The sequence below is a fragment of the Leptinotarsa decemlineata genome, unplaced genomic scaffold (assembly GCF_025532065.1).
Source record: "Leptinotarsa decemlineata unplaced genomic scaffold, Ldec_3_MD MMD2_P_RNA_scaffold_12, whole genome shotgun sequence".
NCBI classification, from domain to species: Eukaryota; Metazoa; Arthropoda; class Insecta; order Coleoptera; family Chrysomelidae; genus Leptinotarsa; species Leptinotarsa decemlineata.
The window spans coordinates 12,258,561-12,278,686 of NW_027412526.1; the positions used below are offsets into that span (position 1 = coordinate 12,258,561).

The 20,126-nt window shown below is 33.5% G+C and overlaps 1 protein-coding gene across 8 annotated transcripts in view; it reads right to left on the bottom strand.

Moving 5' to 3' along the window:
- Msp300 (Muscle-specific protein 300 kDa) overlaps nucleotides 1-20,126 on the bottom strand; it is a 409,159-nt gene that overhangs the window by 260,454 nt on the left and 128,579 nt on the right. For 4 of the 8 annotated variants that reach the window (XM_074174298.1, XM_074174299.1, XM_074174297.1 and 1 more), the window contains exon 1: nucleotides 14,570-14,960. The exons of 1 other annotated variant lie outside the window; for it this stretch is intronic. In XM_074174298.1, coding sequence (XP_074030399.1) covers nucleotides 14,570-14,896 — 327 coding nt within the window. In that variant the 5' untranslated portion in view covers nucleotides 14,897-14,960. Of the gene's footprint in view, nucleotides 1-14,569; nucleotides 14,983-20,126 lie in introns of those variants that run through there. 3 more of the 8 variants (XM_074174328.1, XM_074174320.1, XM_074174304.1) reach the window with 2 other exon arrangements.

Below are 20,126 nucleotides of genomic sequence, written 5' to 3' on the forward strand. Positions count from 1 at the left end.
CGCGCAAAATTGTTTTGAGACATTTGAAAATAGCGCCTTTTTGTCGGCAAATGATGTCACACTATTGGCTATTTTATGAAAAAGTACTGAAATGATGCTTTTTTACAAAAATTTTGGTCAACTCTGATATCTAACCCTGTTTGAAATTTAAAAGGGGGTATATTTACGTCCGTACTGTATAACAGATAGGTTCTCATTAGAATCTGTAAAGTTATCAGGAGTTCCAATCTTGTTAGTTGGTCATGAAAAAACAGGGGTCACAGCGTTGGGAAAAAATAGCCCAGTGGTCATTGACTTTGGCTTAATGTGGACTGAACAAGTTGACAGGAACTTTGGCACGAGATTGAAAACCGTTCAGCAGACAGGCCACATGAAAGCCGCATGATTCAATTTGCTCCTACAACTTCATAAGGATGAGGCGATAATGGGATCTTCAAAAATAATGAAGATCTTGGCTTCTTCAAGAAGCTGAATTTCGCTTTCATCAGATCAAGTGGACTGTACTAGAAAACCGAGGGATTCATGATGACCTATCAGGATGATGTCTTTAACAAGTTGGTTTACCAAAGTCTAGTGATGGCTATAGCCTCAACCTATAAGAGTCTTTGGTGAAATGATTCACTCCACACGCTCGAATTCCAAGATAATGCCTGATCATTCCGCACTATGGCAGAAATCTTGACAGGAGAAATGTAGAGAAATTCCATTCTTAGTGCACTGTATCTTCTCAGGGCATATGAGTCAGCGAACCAATCATCAGAGATAGTGTGCGTTGGTTATTGATGCCAACTAATCTTCCGATGGAATTATTTCAAAAACTGAATAATAGAAAATACTTCGAAGTGATTTTTCGGAAAAAGTATAATTTGTGATATGAAAATACGACAATGAACTACTTTGGATAATACTGCGACGAATATTACTGAGAGAAGACAATCGATTCTAAGGATTGATGATTTGTACTGTAGGTAAAACATTATTTCATATCAGGCGTTATAGCAATAGATAATTTTTGATAACAAATGTGGACCATCGATATGCAATAGAATAATTAGAAATGTCACTGTTAAACTTATTTGTCTGGTACTTTGAGTAACAAGAATGTTAGAAAGAATGAAATGCAAAAAACTTAAATAAAAAACAAAATGAATAAAAAGAAAATAGAAGAACAAACAATGAGTATGGAAATAGCTTGGTTTGAAATATTTTTTCATTTTCATTTTCACTATTTTTTTTGTTTGAATATTATTAACATACTTGTTGCATTACATATCTATTCATTGATTCATTCATTTCTATTTCGTGTCATGATCACTTTTTTACCAAATTGGCGTTATTATACTTTTATTGTTTATTTCTACTTTTATTTTATATTATCTTCTCAACTAACTTGTCTGAATATTTCAGACCTAGTACTCGATAACATTTTTTCAAAAACATTATGAGTAGGTAAAAACATTTGGCAAAAGAAACATCTTCAACTACATTCCCATCACAAACGGTATGGTGGTCAGCGGCTGATGTGATTCACTTTTCCAATCTTCAAGATTTGAGGCAATCAATTTTAGTTTACGCAAAACCGAATTAACGAAGGTGTCATGTTGGATCTTCGGGGAATTTCGATTGTAGGGTTGATAACAGATGAAATATTTTTCGTATTCGACAAACTGCTTACGATGGAGCAAATACGACTTTCTGAAAAATGATATAACCCTGAATTTTTGGAAAAATAAACATCAGTCAGTTTGAACGGTTTTTATATTGTATCTACGTGATCTATGAAACCCCCTGTTTCAAAGACAGCAAACATAGTGTGATAAACAATGTTATATAAGATTTCTTATCGAGAAAACCATGCCGTTTCTCTGCGATATTATATTTTTGTTGAATAGTGAATTATTCGTATCTTCGTTCGAATTCACCGCTACTCCGGGAGTTCTGCAGGGCTCAATTTTGGGACCTCTCCGTTTTCGTGTTATTTGTTAATGACATTTCTAAGTATATCGGGTATTCTCAATTCCTCCTATATGCCGATTAGAATAATCGAAAGCAAAAAAGATTATGATATGCTTCAAGATGATCTCAATAATCTATCTACTTACTTTTCAGTATCTGGCCTATCTCTCAACGAAGCCTAATGCAAAATAATGAGTTTCACAGAAAGGAAGTCACCCACTATCAAGGAATATTTCATTAATCACACCAATTTACAGAGAATGAATGAGATGAAAGATATCGGGATCATTTTTACTGGTGTGTTCAGTTTCTTTTGGCACATTGAATACTTAGCTTGAGATCTAGCCGTGAATTCAATTACGACACTTGTTTGTTACTCTTTAACTCCATTGTTCGTTCTGAGCTGGAATATGGTTGAGACATTTGGAATCCAAAAACCTTTTTATTTCGTGTCTCAAACAATTTGTCTCCTTTTCAACAATGTCTCGAAACCGTTAACAAAATGGTGGACTGGATATATTCAGTATTACAGAGGGACAACTCCTTCGAATGCTGTAATATGTCAAAAAATGTTTACGGTCATTTTATCATTTATTGTTTTATATTCTTATATTTTATATCGACTTTAACTGTATCAATGGTACTAAATACTATATGTTAGGAACTTTAAAAAAAAACTGTGCATCATGTAAATGGAAACCATTCTGTTTTTGTTCAGTATAAATACCTTCCTATTCTATTCTATAATAAAAAAATGATTTGTTAATTTTTTTATTTTCAGGTCAATATTTAAGGTCAATATTTCTTCAATCAATTCCATCGCTTCATACCCCCGCATTTATTCAATACATAGCACTCTTCATTAACATAATTTATTCCGCTCATGTCAATCATCATGTATATTTTTAGACTCGATCAAACCGATACACTTCATGCATAACATGTGACAGGTGAAAAAAAAACAACTTCCATTGACTGTAATTGGTACAAAAAAGTTGGGTAAGGTTGTTGGTTTGTTTATTAATTATAAGTGATCACGACGAGTGGAACTGATTCTACACACAACTATTGTTCATGAACACCCGCCTTGAACACGTTAATGGAATGAATTCAAAATTGACTGAATATGTCAGCAATTGTTACATATGCAACTAGTGCATGAACGATATCTGAATGAAGAACGGTAAGGTCGCTTGTTGTTGATCATTCAAGGTATCATTTCATCATTTTGGAATATAATGTGGATAATATATTCATTTATACATGACTTCAATAAGAATCGATGATTGATTTGTTTGAAATTAACAAGAAGCAATTTTGCATATGAATGGGTTAAAATATAAATGTACCACAGAGAACTTTAGGGTTCATTTCTGAGAAACAGAAAGCCGATAGTTTGGTAACCAAATGAAGTTTGCATGTCTTGTGATACATAGCTACAATACGATACAAGCAAACTTCATTAGGTTACCAAAATACCGGCTTTCTGTTTCCCAAAAGAAAGCTTTGGACTATAATCTTCATAATATGGTACCAACAGAAATAAATACTTCCAAATTACTTTTATTCAAGAAAAAAACTGAAAATTTCCTTTCGCAAAATTGTTTTCATCCGGTTTCTAAGTGTACTGAACGTGTCAAGAAAGCCAGAAATCACCATATCCTTGAATATTTGGAAGGCTTCAACATCTTGAGCGATCATCAAGATGGCTTTTGGAAACAAAGATCAACAGGCGACCTTCTATATAATTCGAATACTTTTACCATCAATGCTGATGTTACCAAGGGATCCATATTGTCACCAACTAGTTTGATCTTCCTCTTGAAGATGATTATTGGTGATCAAAACACGTGTCGAGGTGTTAAAATAATGGTTTAGTGTTGGCAAAAAAACTCCAGTAATAGGTATTCATTACTACACCAAAGGTTCCAAACAGTGCAAGTATATTCAACAATAATTATTTTACGGCAATTATGAGATGTAACTAGTCCCCATATTCTGAAAACAACTTATTTTTCACTCTTCCGTTAGCTGTCATGTAGCTCTCTGGGGAAATTCTATGGGAGCTGCGAATATTATCAAGACTTAAAATGGAGCTTTATGAATCATAAGTTACTCTAATTGTAGAAAATATTGTCAACATCTCTTGCAAAAATTACGTACATTATACACATATGCAGTATTAGTTGAAATTCACAAAAACTCGAGTTCCTTATCGGACAGATGTACATAACTATGACATACGGAGCGTCGTTTAACAAAATCCCAAAGAAATAGCCTGGAATATAATTTGTATGAACGTCTTCCTCTCGAGTTAAAAGTTCTCAGTCAATCTGAGTTAAGAAAAACAGTAAAAAACTGTCTTCTGAGATAGTCTTTCCACTCAGTCTATGAATATTCAGAACTTTTATTTACAACTGATTTTAACAATAGTTTATATGTTATCTTTTCTTTTTTTTTATTCGTGGGTTGGTCAAGCTTTGTGATGATATTATGTAGATATTTTTTTCTGACTGCAGCAACGTAGTCAATAAACTTACTTTACTTTACTATACTGTTGACAAAATATATTGAAATTTCTGATCGATGCTTTTTTATTGCAAAAATTACAGGTCGATCAAGAAGAAGATGATTCTGATCTCAATTACAACAAATTGAACTTATTGATATGCTTTCCAAGTGGAGGTTAAGTGGTAGAACAAACCTATAGTGTTCTACACTGCAGTTTTGAACTTCGCCTTTTGGATGTTATATTGTATTTCACCCAATAGAGACCATTATTATTATTATTATTATTATTATTATTATTAATTAACGAGAAAAATATTTCATAGATGAAATTACTTGTATGTACAGTAAAAAGCCAACAATGTTCTCATTGATCTATATCTGGATCATTTTTATTCACAATTTTACCTTTCAGATTCATAAGATGTAACAGTTTGTAACTGTGCACCACCAGTTGTGAATGGTGGTGCCTGAATTCATCTTCCAATTAGAACTGATATTCAATCAATCATTGAGTAACCCTTCATGAAACCAAAACTCAAAGACAAAGTATTCGTGATCCAACAACAAACAGCGCTGTTCCTACCCATCAAAGTGTCATCAAAGGTGCTGGACTGATAATTTGAAAAAACTAAAAAAACACGCTTTAATAGCAACATTAAATAAAACAATAAAAATAATTAGAAACTAATTCAGAATTGTGTTCAACATCGATATAAGTCCTATTGGCTTATTGTAACTAATGACTTTCAATAAGTCTGAAACCAGAATAAATCTATTTACATTAATTTTGTTGTAAAAAAACGTGGCATGCTTGGAATTATATTTTTATTATGGCTAAAATCTGACAAATAGCTCCTAATCAAGTATTATTATTTTTTTCAACTATTATTTATTTTCCACTTTTAAGTTTGGTTTGCTATTTCAAGCACATTTGTTTTAATTTTTTAAGCTATAACATCTGTCAGTCTTAATACGAAATCAGTTATTATTGTGTAGCAAGTAATGGAGAGATACAATTTTCAGTACATCACGTGACAATCTACTCAAAGTTATTTCGATATGTCAATTTTTAAATTAAATGTATACAGAAGATCACCTTAGCGACATCTAAGAGACCATAATTGTACTATTTATTCAAAAGTTATATTGTCAGATAGATAGTTACAGGTGAAGCTATATTACTATATTAGTTTCTACAGGATGAATAAAAAATATCACAATGCGCTCTACTATGTAGAAATGGAAACTGTTAGAACTCGATTTAAGACTGTAGTTTCTTGTCTAGTCATTAAATGACGTCTTGTGCATCGAGGAACTAGCAGACTGCCTTCTGATTTTCAAAATCATTGAATAACTATTAAGTTTACATGCATTCATATTCATTTAATTATTCAATCATGGCGATTCTGATCAGGATAATCAAATAAACTCATGAAATTATTGTATTGTCAACGATTCTTGATTAGTGTACAAAGTTTAAAATGAGTCTGTTCGTTTAAAGTTGTCAAAATCGAGTCCAAAGGAGTCGGTTACAGACAAACATACAAGTGAAGCTAATAAAAACGTGTTAAAAAAGGGCAAGCCTGAAAGTAAGAATGATGACATCTCCGCCTTTTGAGACGCCATCTATGGGATCGACAGAAGACCCAATCGTCGAATATCAAAAATAAACGTGGCTGCCAAAGCTACGACACCGATTGCCGAACGAGAATGGTCTTCTGTTTTTTACTGTAGCTTTCACTAGCCATAGGTATGAATGCTTTGTTGACTTAAACTGTCCCTAAAGGACAAACCTTTGCGAGTGGAGTTACTCTATCATAAATGAAAAAAATATTTCGAAACATGTCAATGTTTCACATTTCAATGCGAACTCGCATTTCAATGCGAACTACACAATATATTACGAATTGAAGTGGTGATCTCAGTCCTCATTAAAATCTTTGAATTTTTTATAGTATAGGATAATTTCTCATAAATAATGATGACAAACTAAGGCTGAATTAAAGCTAATTTAATTCAATAAATGAAGCAAATTTCACCTTCAAACTTCCATAAATTATTTCAACATTCTCTGTTGGTCAATGTTATAACTCATTGTTCATATCGACTAAAATGTTCATGTTTAGATTTAGATCCGTCAAGATGATAAACTCACATAGATTCGAATATATGGTGGATATTTTCAGTGAAATCTGTAGTGAAGTGTGGAGAATTAATGCTATGCTATGTAAAATACTTTCAATCATTTGACAATAGCATCGCAATCGTTATGTCCATTACTAGTTTAGTGTTGAACACCCTGAATTCTCTCAATTAAGTAGTACTTTTGATCAAGTTCTAACATATTCCATAAAGCGCTAAAGAAACATTCAAGTAACTTATGGGCGTACCACAAGGTTACGTACTTGTACCAATACTTTTCTTGTCATTTACGAATCAAATTGGTGATGTGATGTGAGGTAAACTCGTAGACTACATAAGTATTTTCAATAATTGCTACCTCTTCCTGCCTACTTTTCAACAATGAAAAGACTAACGTCACCGGATCTCACCATTATCAAAATATTGGTATATACCCCAATAACAAATTGTCAAATTATATAGAAAACAAAATTTGTTGGGTTAAATTTGAGGAAAATACAAACTGGAAGCACATTGTTAATTACCCATCCCATATCATAAGTATCATCTACAGCCAAGTTATTTGAACCAAAAAATGTTCGTTTCGTTGCCTAATTATATAGGAGAGTACAATATTCCAAAATTATTCAGAAAAAAACTTCCTAGTGAATAAAATCTACACTTGGTTGGGATAAACGTTTCATGGAACAGCAAATCCTGACAATTAGTCTGGTTTTGCAAATATTTCAATTATTATTTGTGATATAGAAATGGTACTATGAATTTGTTTCATTTTTCATTGTCATACAAATCTTGTGTTTGTTAGTGATTATTGACAGGTTTCTGAAAGTAAATTCATCATTGAGAAAAATAAATGAAAAAAGTCAAAAGATGAGACTTATTAAAAAAAGGAGGTCTCTAGTTCACTAGTAAATGAAAATTCAGCAGGCACAGAAATGATTACACTTTGGGTTGTACCCCAACTATTCGCTACTAATGTTATCTTAACTCAATTCGTCTATTTAGTAATTTTCTTTCATGACAAGGATAAATCAATAATCTTGACATGCCCTATACGCTCCAGGCCGTCAAAACTAAAACTTTCACTAAATTCGTTTGTCGTCTCTGAATGTTTGTCTGTAATATTGAATTCATCGAATAATATCCAGTAGTCTGTCTGGTTACGACACTTGTTTTGATTACCCAAACCATGTCCTTGAATAATAATGTAAACCGTAGATGATATAAATGATACTCGAAACAACTGCAATTGATTTAGAATCTGATTGTTCATGACCCCATTTGAATGAAAAATTATTTCGATCATTGAAATTGATATGGTGGCAACTAAAATCATGAGTTCGCGTTTTCTGTTGTTTTATGAGAATGTATTCTGTAGTCATTGCAGTTTCATAATGATAAATTTTATGCAGTAGTGTGTGAAAGTTTTAAGCCCTAGTGCCCAAAAGTTAAGACGAATCAGACACAAATCGTAGCATCCTTTCCAGCTAAGAGTATGTTTGCTCTATTCAGCTGGGAGGTATCTTCATAACTCTCGAAAAACGCAACTCAAACACCAATCCTCACATCTCTTGAGCACCTCTTGATCTACTTCCGACTCCGAAAAAAATCTTCGATAACATCGGAGAACATAATCACCAGTGTTTCAATTCGAATGAAATTTCTATGGCTAGGAGTAACTAACTCTATGAATGAATATATAGGATATTCACGTTAAGAAGAGCATGACGTCATTTTTGGTAATTTTGTATATGCAACATAACAACGTTAAAATTCCCACTGAAATGCGTTCAATAGCAATGAAACTAGTAAAATTTCTTTTTGTGAGTTGCTCAACTGACAGTAAAATTTCAAACGTTGCCGAATCGAAGAAAACTAGAAAACTGTCAGTCTTTTTTTTCTTTTCAAAACTAATCGTTTCTTTTGATTAGACCCACGTATATTCAATATGCCTAAAGCATTGTCGAAACAGTCTCAACAAATTTCTATTTCAACTAAGTGAGTTATCAGTAAGTAAGGTTACCAGCAATAAAACAAATCAATAGTACAAAAAAAATTCAAAGTTCGAAATAGTGCACATGTTGGCAACGCCGTAACTTGTCATCTTGTGACGTCATTCTCTTCTTAACGTGAATATCCTATATGCATTGTCATCATGACAAGAGCAGATCTGTCTCTCTTTTTTTCAAGGATAAAACACAAGCACTACAGGAAAATACTTAAGGCGCTCTCAGAGCGGTGCCTGTGCGAAAGTAGTGATTCACATTGGATTTAAATCGCTGGAGATTAAATCCACTTGGAAAAAAGTTCTCAGGAAGTTTATTCCACATAAAAGTGCTGATGAGATGATAAGACAGGAGTCTTGCCCCGAAACTTCGAAGTACATCATTGGGGACGATAGTCCTCCATGTTATTGACATTTAACATCTCTTTTATATATCACATTGTGTAACGAATGTTTGGAGTAGAAACTGGATGGGAAAAAGTGATTTTCGTGTAATTCAATATTCATATGAAACAAACATTTCATGTCGTTTTGTGTTGGAGTTGTCTCAGAAGTTTGTCTGTTGCAATGTTTTTTTTAAATATGTATCTAATATGTCTGATGGTTTTTAAAATAGTAATATTATCAACACGAAGATACTATTTTTCGAGCCCTGAAGAAGAATTTGATTAAATTCGAAACGGCAGGAAAACAATTGTTTTTAAAAAAAAAATGATCCTGTTACCCAACCAACCTTTCTTCAGAAAAATTGTATCACTAAACTAATAAACTTTAAAAATAATGTTTCCTGTCTTTGGAAGTGACTTTTACCGTGAAGTTATCTACAACAAATCTCAATGTACATCAAAACAGATAACGAAAACTACAAAAACAAGTTTTGCATGACACATAAAATACTTTGAACAATGCCAGCTCACATTCAAATTCCGTATAGTGTCAATTAGGTGATGTAAATAAACAACAAGAGACTCGTCTATAATGCCAAGGTCACCTTTCAGAAAAACATCAGAATTCACTCTAGAAGAATTTAAGAAAATTAAAAGATTTCTTAGTACTACTATGTCGTCAAAACAAGGCTAAAAATAAAAAAACACATTCTGATCGATACCATTATATGAATAAGAAGACAACACTTTTGAAACTACACTCTACAAATACTACTAGGTATCTTGTTAATAATACAATCTGTAGTGATATCTCAGAGTACGCATCTTAAGAATTGTCCTGTAACCGAAAGGAGTAGTACAAAAGGGTATAAAAACTAGTATTGAATTCTAATCGTCAAATCACATTCTCTTAAAGTGATATTACGTGAGAATGTATTATAAGGTACCTACTAATAGATCCAAAATTCCAAGTGACACCAGACCTAGATCATAAACTTATTATTTTGAAATGACCTATAAATAGCAGTGATCTGACATTGAATATTATCATAATAGACGTTATCAATACGAAGAGTCAAGAACAGAGTATATATATATATATATATATATATATATATATATATATATATATATATATATATATATATATATATATATATATATAGAAATGTAAGCTTTCACGGCTGGCGTCAACGTTTTGCTTGGTTTCCAGGTTTTAGTTGATAAGTCAAGTAGAGTACTTCGATCACACCACTGAAGATGACTGCCGCAGTTGCAGTTGAAACGTTTGGAGATTGAAACCAAAGAAGAAGGAAAATGAAGATGAGACAAGTATAATAAAATCAAAAGTACAAAGTATATACCCGGTGTGTCAATATATCGATAATAATGTTATTTATGTGAAAGTTATACTGCACGTTTTGAAAATAATTCGGGAAGCACCGAGTTGTGCATTTTTCAGTATCAGCAAAGTAACACATTTTTCAAAGAGAAAAACGATTTTATCTTTCTGGTATTGAAATAGTTAACCTCTTAGGTCCTACTTCAGCGGTGATATTTTTCAATTTAAAATGTGCCAGTGCCAAATATATTATTTTTCGAAAAAATTATGCAGGCTCCGAATGTAATTGAGCTGTTTCTTGAAAGATCCGAGATTTGAATGTTCAAGTGATGCAGATAGCACAAAAGTAGTGTCAGCATTAATTTTTACACAGGGTGCTTCAAATATCACTTAGATTTTTATCCATTACATGAAATTACCAACATCTTATATGTTATTCTTGACACGTTTCTCGATTATTTGTGCTATTCAAACTATTTCCCAATATTGAAGTAATACCTATTTATTATTTCAAAATGGAAGAAAAAACTCCGTTGATCTGGAACATTGAATAAACATGTTTTCCATAGAGAATTTTAACTTCTTGCATGTCCGTGTTGAAAAAAATTCAAATGAACATCATTTTGAAGAAGCTGTTGCAGAGCAAAGCGGTTTAGTAAACAGTTCATGTGAAAACTCCCATAAAAAAATTCTAACTGAATAAAACCTAGAAAAGTCTTCACGTGGACTAAGCCCTTCTTGACATGCTTTCACATAGCAAATGTTATCTTCATCGCGTGCCATGTCCGCGTAGGCACTTCTTCTCGAACCCGTGCTCGGTCAACTGCAAATTATGTAGGTGGAAAATGCGAACAAACGGGTTTCTCGCAGACATCTTGTGGTGAACGCTCTTCAGAAACGATTCGCTAAACGTTCATTTCTAATATAAACCATCGCTTACTTAAAATCATCCGTACCAGGTGAATATCGTAAAGTCTGCCACACTGATCTATTCTTTTACGATCTAGTGATGAGATCAAAGTTGTTTTACTCCTGCGTAAGTAGGGATTATTTGGTCTATTACGATTCATTAATACAGATAATTAATCAATAACGTCTCCTGAACCAATAAAAATTTTCTAAACTTCTGAAACATCGAACTTTTCTTCTGAATATAAATGTATACAGACATAGAATATCTTATAGAAGTGACATTCAGCACGGAATAGGAACCATGAATTTTTATCTTGACGTGATTATTGTCAGCTCAAAAACGTTACAAACAGTTGTTTTTGAACGTGGACATGGTGAAATAAAGCTACTCTCGTTAAAACCGAGTTAATGTCTGGACTGCAATTGAATTATTCGTCCCACTAGTTTCAAATAATTTGGAGTTTTCCACTAAAAATGGCATTTAATAAGTGCTTCCGAAATGGAAAGTAGGTAACAGAAACTTGACTTCTCAATAGGAAAGTGCCGCCACTTTCTTATAGTTTCTGTGGTTCGGGAGAACCACTGAGTGGTTCAAGGAAGGTACTCAAGGAAAATATAATTTAGTGCCATAGAGAACCGCAGTCACAAATAATCAATTATACGTTGTTATTTTATCTATTGTAATATTCGTATAAAGGATTGTAATTCATCCAAAACACATCTTCTCCCAAGTTCCGAAACTGAGGTAGAAATGGAAAATTATACTCAGAGTCGGTGAACCAACCAAATAATGCATGTGTGTTCATAGTGAATACTTCGATAAAGATGATTTTTCTTAGAGTACATAAAATGTAGTATCGGTTATCCAACCTATTGAGGTCTGAATGAGGACTGAAAAATTGATAACTGAAAAAGAAAACGAACTGTTTCAATAAAAACACTGTTCCAAAACCAGGACAAAAGCACGGTCTCTCGACGCACGTTCCGCTAACCAAGTTAGTATAACCAGAAGATGACTAAACCATAACCTATCTATCCACTAGTGCAATCAACATCATGTGTCCACATCATTCGATGGAGATGCCAGAGTTAATCTCTGAAAACTGGTTTGCCTTTGATCAACAGACAAGCATTATCTCACAAATAACTTATTATTCTGCTCTAAAATTCTTTTACGAAAGGCATTTCGTTGAAATTTAAATATGTTGAAGATGTGTTTTGTTGAAATATCAATAAAGAATGACATTTTAATATTTCCTCGAAGTATTGAAATGGACTCTGGCTCACTACAAGTTGGAGCTATTGATGTATTTCTCCTGAATCAATTTTATAAGGAATAGTTTTATTAATACGATTGTTGGGTAACTTGGTTGTGATTTGTTGTAATTAAATAGCATCTTATTTTATTTACCATTCATAAACGCGTAGGCTTTGCTTGGTTTCTATGGCAGGAAAAATACATGATATCTGATATCTGTTAAGAACTGACAGACATTTATGCACTCGGTAACTTTGCAAAATCAAATAGAAATCCTCTTTTGGCAAGAAATATGTATGGTGAGCTGTACCAGAATCGTCGTATTCAAATCTTTAGACGATTGTAAAGAAATTAGAGAGTGTTGATGCATTTGACAGAAAGGAAAATAGAAAATGTGTTGTTACTGGAAATGTGAGAATGCATGTGTTTTGGGTAAGCAAATATAATCTCAGATTAACAAGATAAAAAAAAAAACTTTTTTTTTCAATTTAGGACTGGTAAGTTATAAATATATTTCTTATTAAAATTGTTCCCAATGATAAATTGTTCACGAACTGGGGATTTTTGTGAAATCTGACAAATATATTAAAAAAAAAACAAATACAAATGCCACAGGATAGTTCGCTACCTTGATGAAAACGATTACGGAAGGAAAATAATATTGTGCGTAGTGGTTGAGACGTATGAATAGGTGAGTTGGAAATATTTGCAAAAAAAATTATATACCTAGACGGACGAATCAAAATTCACGAGAAATACAACGGTGCACCTTTTCATAATACACCAATGTTAAAGAAACATTTACATGCAATATTCCCAACAAAGTGGATTGAAAACAATAGATCAATTGCCTGGCCAGTTCGATCCTCAGACCTTACCCCTTTTGAATTTTTTGTCTGGAAATACATAAAGGAAGCAGAATTCAGGATCCAGTTGTCTATAAATACAATAAGGATACAGTTACAGTAAAGATATCAACCATTAAAAAAAGATACTTGTTACATCAGTACACCCATCATGCTAGAAAATTGCCACAAAAATTGTATCGAACAACTTATGTGTATTCAACAAAGATGTTGTCATTTCGAGCATAATGTAGTTTTTTTTTGAAGAATTCATTTTTGTATTGGTTTCATTCTCCTCCAAAAATTAATTATAAAATAAATAATTTCTCACTTTGATTGTTGCCACTGATTATGCTAGTTACTTCAAATGATTCGCTATAAAAATACCAAGTGCGATATACCACTAAATTGAGATTTTATCGCATTACTAATATTTGTGATAAAAAAGGCAGGTCCATATTTGAAAAATAAGTTGATGGTGGCCGTGTTGTCATGAAACGTTTAATAAAAGATTTATCGTTACATCGTTATAGTACTTTTCGATTACAATGAAATTTTCCTTCTGCATTTTTTCATTTTCTGGATTGAAAATTATTTTCGTAAAAAACCAAAAACAGCATTTTCAGTTTTCGCTGTATAACTCGTAGCTTTTCTTGGCCATTGTACTGTTCCCCACAATAGTTACCTAATTCCAATTTGATCATATCACCACATTACAACGGCATGTATACTGGATGATGAAATTGTAGTCAGTGGTAAATTAAGATCTCTATTTCCATTTAAGTACTCAGTTCTAAAATTGGTGAGATAATCAATTGGCATTTTTTTTCAAATTTCATTATATCATATCTTTTTCGAAGACAACGTAGTATTTATAATTTTTTTCAAAACTGTGTGGTTAGACTCTTTCCAAAATCGTTAATAATTTTCTTCGATTTTCTATACCTAATAGAAAAAATCATTTCAATCGGTTGAAAAATGAATGTTTAATTGTTTATAGGGTTGTTTTCAATTCAAATGGGCCACACTGTAACAATTTTATCTACATTAAATTGTCGTTCTCAATCATTGTACAGTTTCATCAATCTGAAATATCTAATTGAAGAAAATACATCTTAGTTTAAACCTAACCCCAACCTATACAGTTGCTACTGAAAACCATTGAAAAAACCCTTATGAGACAGTCATAAAAAACAAAAAAAAAAAACATGCCTGGAAAGTTCCGTCCGGCCCAATGCCTGCAAGATGCACCGCATGCCTCGGCGACGATGTCTGTCTCAAAGTGACGTGCTCCAACTGTGTGTGCCCCACGTGCCGGTGCCGCTCCTGCTCCAGTCTACGCTCCAGATCCTGGACATCTACTCCGGCAACTCCTTCGCCTACAGCTCCCGACCCGGAGCCGGTCCACACCTTCTCGAAGAAACTCACCCTGTCCCGGAGCTTCTTGCTGGCCGGGCTATGAGGACTATCGGGAGCCCGCTTGGGGCTATCGGGGGGCCCCTTGGGGCAGTCCCCGGGGTCCTTCTGAGGCGCGCTCATACTATCGGAGCACCCTGTACACTTTTCCGGTCATTTCGCGTAAGTCGATGGCGCCTGTTCGCGATTCCGTTCAATACTGAGTCTCGACGAAGTGGTCGTGGGTTGGGTGCGATGTCGTCGAGGACGTGGAGGGATCATATCGACTCGCGACTCTTCGAATGCCGATGCGCTTTTCGACCTGTTATGCAATACGGCAAAAAAGGATGTTTTTTTTCGTTCGTTTGTCGGTAATCGTATTGTCTCAGTTTTGGATTGTTGAGCGGATAGTTTTTTTCTACTGGCGATCGAATGAGGAACCGTTATTCACGGACGAGTCTTGTTAGTCGATCAATTAATTGCATTTTCGTTTATTTATTTATTTGTTCCTCAAGTCGTCCGACCACCGAAGCTATTTGAGAAGTGGTTAAAAAATAATATCTTATATATCTTATGTACAGGGCGTTCCATCGAAAATTTGACCCCCCTGTAAGTTAGAAACGGAAGTGTAATCGAAAATTTCAAAGTACACTTCAATTTTTATTTCTAGCGGGACTATTTCTGATATGGAAATCATACCCGAAACTTCACCCCCTGCGGTCAGCAACTACCACCCTATCTTTTTCAATGGCATGGGAGGTCGAGTGATACATCATTTTTTTAAAGGTCTTTCGTCCCTCTATTATTTCTGTATTTTTTTTTGGAATTGGTTCATTCGTTATCAAGAAATTGAATGATGAACGTTTTATTTCAGAAAAAAAAAGAAAATTCGCTGTCGCTCATTTTATTGAGCAAATCAACGGAAGTAATATCAATGGCAACACAATCAATGGATAAAATGTTCAAAATGACCTCAAACTAGTTCCATTCAATAATACAGTCTACTTTCGAAAGCATTCCTTACATTATTGAAGATGTCCGGAGTCAGAAATCGGCTTTCCCGAACAATTCTCTATCGCAAGTCTTCTAGATTTGTAGAATTTATCTAATTAGTAGTGAACGACGACACTCTTAGTTTTTTCTGCACTGGTAGTTTTTATTGAATCTAGTTGTCGCAGAACAAAAAGAAGATAGTTGGCCACTGCCACTTCTTCACGAATTATTATTCAGTCGTCCTTGTTCACTGTGTTCCAATATGGTTTATTCTACTGAAGAAAGAATGGAAATTGTTGCAACCCATTATCGAAATAATGAATGTGCTAAAGCTGCTGCAAGAATTTATAATACGAATCATCTAGAGCACAACGTGAGCCATCAATACGTTGAACAGTTTACATGGATAAGTTTCGAACTTCAGGTTCTGTTCACAACAGAAAACATGAAATATCCCGTCCTGTCAGAAATGACGGAGTTGAAGTTGCAGTTTTAGGACATGTACGAATGGATAATAGGCAATCTATCAGACAAGTAGCTAAACCTTCTGATGTGTCAGCTACTAGTGTTTTTAAGATTTCGAAAGCCTACAAATTCCATCCTTTCATAATAAAGCTAGTTCAGGAATTTCACGAAGATGATCCTGATCGTCGATTTCAGTTTCGTGAGGTGTACAGCGAGACATTGACCAATAACACAAACCTATCATACAATACATGTTTTTCAGACGAAAGTTCTTTCGTGCTGAATAGTGAAGTGAATAGACATCATTGTCGTTACTGGAGCGATGTGAATCATCATTTGGTGATGAAAATACATTCACAAACTCCACAAAAATTTAATGTCTGGGCCGGCATTCTTGGTAATCATATTGTTGGACAATTCTTCATGGAAGGTAATCTCAATGGAGATACATACTGAAACATATTACAAGACTGTGTAGATCCTATGATTACACGGATTTTACAAAATGATGACAATTCAGTAGAAAATTAAACAAAATTTCAGCAGGATGGTGCACCACCACATTTTGATGTTCGAGTGAGACAGTTTTTGTACGAATGCGTTGGATCGGCAGAAGGGGTCCAGTGGAGTAGCCAGCTAGATCACCTGATCTCACACCGATGGACTTCTTTCTGTGGGGACACCTGAAGTCGAAAGTGTACTCTACTAAGCCTACAAATCTAGAAAACCTTCGATAGAGAATTGTTCGGGAATGCTGACTCCGGACATCTTTAATAATGTACGGAACGCTTTCGAGAATAGACGGTATTTTTGTATGTAAGAGGAGGTCATTATGAACAATTTATCCGTTGTTTTTTTTCCATTGATATTATTTATTGCCGATTTCCTCATTGAAATGAACGACAACGAATTTTCTGTTTATTCTTGAATAAAACCTTCAACATTTTATTTCTCAATAACGAATGAACCAATTTCGAAAAAAAGAATACAGAGGTAATAGGGGGTCAAAAGACCTTTCAAATGATATATAACTCGTCCCCCCATGCCATTGAAAAAAATATAAGAGTAGTTGCTGACCGCAGGGGAATGAAGTTTCGTATATGATTTCCGTATCAGACTTAGCCCCCCTAGAAATAAAAATTGAATCATTCTTTGAAATTTTTTATATCACGTCTGTTTCTGACTTACATGGGGGGTCAAGTTTTCGTTAAAACGCCATGTATAGAAGAGATGAAATAAATTAGAAAACACAAAGGTGTGGAAACCTAGTGAAAAAAAGAAAAATACTTATCTACATCACAAAATTTCAAATGAGAAAATTTGAAGATTGAAAACTTCATATTTTAATGAAAAACAGAAAAACTATTTCAATTTTTTTTTAATTTCAAAATAATACGGTGTGACACATTTAAGATGGAGACATCCCTGTATTTTAATTATTTTGTCGTATTTTGTAAGGAGACTTTTGATTTTTGGTAAAGGCATAACTCTTCATGGGCTGGGCATCGAGCTGGCTTAATGCGCCTATATGGAAGCAAAGGCCAAGAACTTTAAGTGAAGTGAAGTGAGTACTTAGCTCGAGTGACAGCCTTAGATCCAGCCTACTGCAGAGCAAATTCTCGATGTTTTGTTTGACGTTGAAGATACCGAAATTAATTATTCGAAAAAGTTGCTTAGAAAACGATTTTGACCCTACTCACCAAATTTCAATGCAAAATTAAAATCTTGTTTTTTTTTGTAATTTTCATATTCAAGACCAATTTTCAATTAATGGTTCTAAATAAGAAGCTACAACAATAAGAAATTCGTTATAATGTGGGAATGAGACTTGAAAACCTAATATTCATTATAAAAAAATTAAAGTTTTGGGTAATTAGTTACTTAAAAGCCACAGAGACATCAGTCGAAATTAAATGATAATAATTATTGAAGCGAATTCAACAGGAAATTGAATAAACACTAATATGGGAAGTCAGTTACAAATATTGTCTCTCTCAACTGTCTCTGATATATTTTTCTATTACTACTGGCCACTCTCCTAAGTTCTGACTTGCCGTATTCTCTCACAAAGTTCTTGTTGATTTGGTGCCCTAGATTTGTTAATTCTATTCTTGATAGTTGCCAAGAAGTAAAAATCTATCGAAGTTATGTCAGGAGAGCAAGGAGGCCATTGTTCATATGGACTATTTCTACCACTCCAACGTAATGGAAAATGTTCGTTAAACCACTCTCGAACCATCCAAGAATTATGAACGGAATCTTCGTCTAGATAAAAGTATATCTCTTGTCGCATATTGAGGGTAAATTTTCAATGATTATCTATAATTCATTGTCAAAAAAATGCAATAGTCGTTCAGCGGTCCAATTATGCCGTCGCCTAAAGAACCACACCGTACATTAACTTTTTGAAAATATCAGTCCTTACCGTTTATAACCCAGCGGGGATTTTCAGTAGAGCAGTATCTGCAATTTTGAGCAGTAAAGGTAGCCTCATCATTGAATAAAATTTTTCTCAGTGCATTTCTATCATTTAAAAAATTAGGCCCAATAGCAGTAATCTAATCGTTTATATTCGTAACCTCTTTGGACCTAAGTCCAAACTCCATACATCACCAGATGATATCAAATGATACTTTGCCGAAACGCCTTGAAAAAAATCCTGCATCATCTGGAACCTTGATAACTCACATCGAATTCAAAATCCTTCTATAATACAGGGAGAACCAAAAATTAGCAAATCAAATGGGCATCAAATACAGAAAAATATCATTTGGAAAAGTTGTTTAGATTGACATTATTTCACTCAAATATGAATTCATGGCTTCTAGCATTCACAAAATCTTCATTTACTTCAAGATTTTTCTCTTCGGTTCGATCAAGAGAACTGACTTAATTGAATTGTTCACGTCAATCCATCTTGAAACATGAGTTTTCTTCAAATATAAAACTGTTTCTGTCATTTTCAAAATTGATGTTTTGAAACGTGGCAAAAAAGTCAATAAAAGCTGGATGGCCATGAATTCATATTCTGGTGAATAATGTCAATCTAAACAACACTTCCGAATGAAGTTTTTCAGTACTTGAAAATATAAGGGTAATTTTTGGTTTCCTCTGTCTGATGAAAAATTATTTCTCAAATTCAATGTATATCACCCAAGTTTAGGAATATACAGAACATTTTTCAAAGGGTGAAAATTTATAAAAAATCGATTATGAAAAAATATATTTAAACGAAAAAATTTGAGCTAAATTCATTCACAAAAGTGAATAAAATCTTTTGGAGTCCATTGATTCATATTTGATTAAACCATGTCAATCTTAATAATTTCCTCATATACAATTTTACATTATTTGAACTATTCATATTTAGAGTATGAATGAACTATACAAGTTCATTTATATTCTGTTAAAGAAGTATACGACATAAATGAATGACGATAGCGTCATAGGACGGCAACTTGATTGGTGAATTGATTAAACGATCATCAACTGATACAATGTAGGATAAATATTTAAAGCTAGCAAATATTCAACTATTACTCCACAGACATAAAACATTCATTTAAAAAATTGATGTTTTTCTATAAAAATAGTTTCATAGACATTTTAACTATCTTATTATAGAGTTTTTATTATCAAACACATGTCTCCCTGTCATTGGCAGACAAGCACTCCTCCAAAACATTTTTCACATAATGAAGACACTCAATAAATATGAAGCCGTTTAACCAGAATTTATTTCTTAAATAACTGTAACAGTTTCTTTTTCTTGTTGCCAACCGCTGAAATTTATCACCAAACCATCAAGAACGTATATTTTTAATTGCCATCGTGTTATCATCAATATACTTTCATTCGCCATAAATATGTCCAGATATCCTATTATCGTATTCCATTCAATATTTAACTATACTCA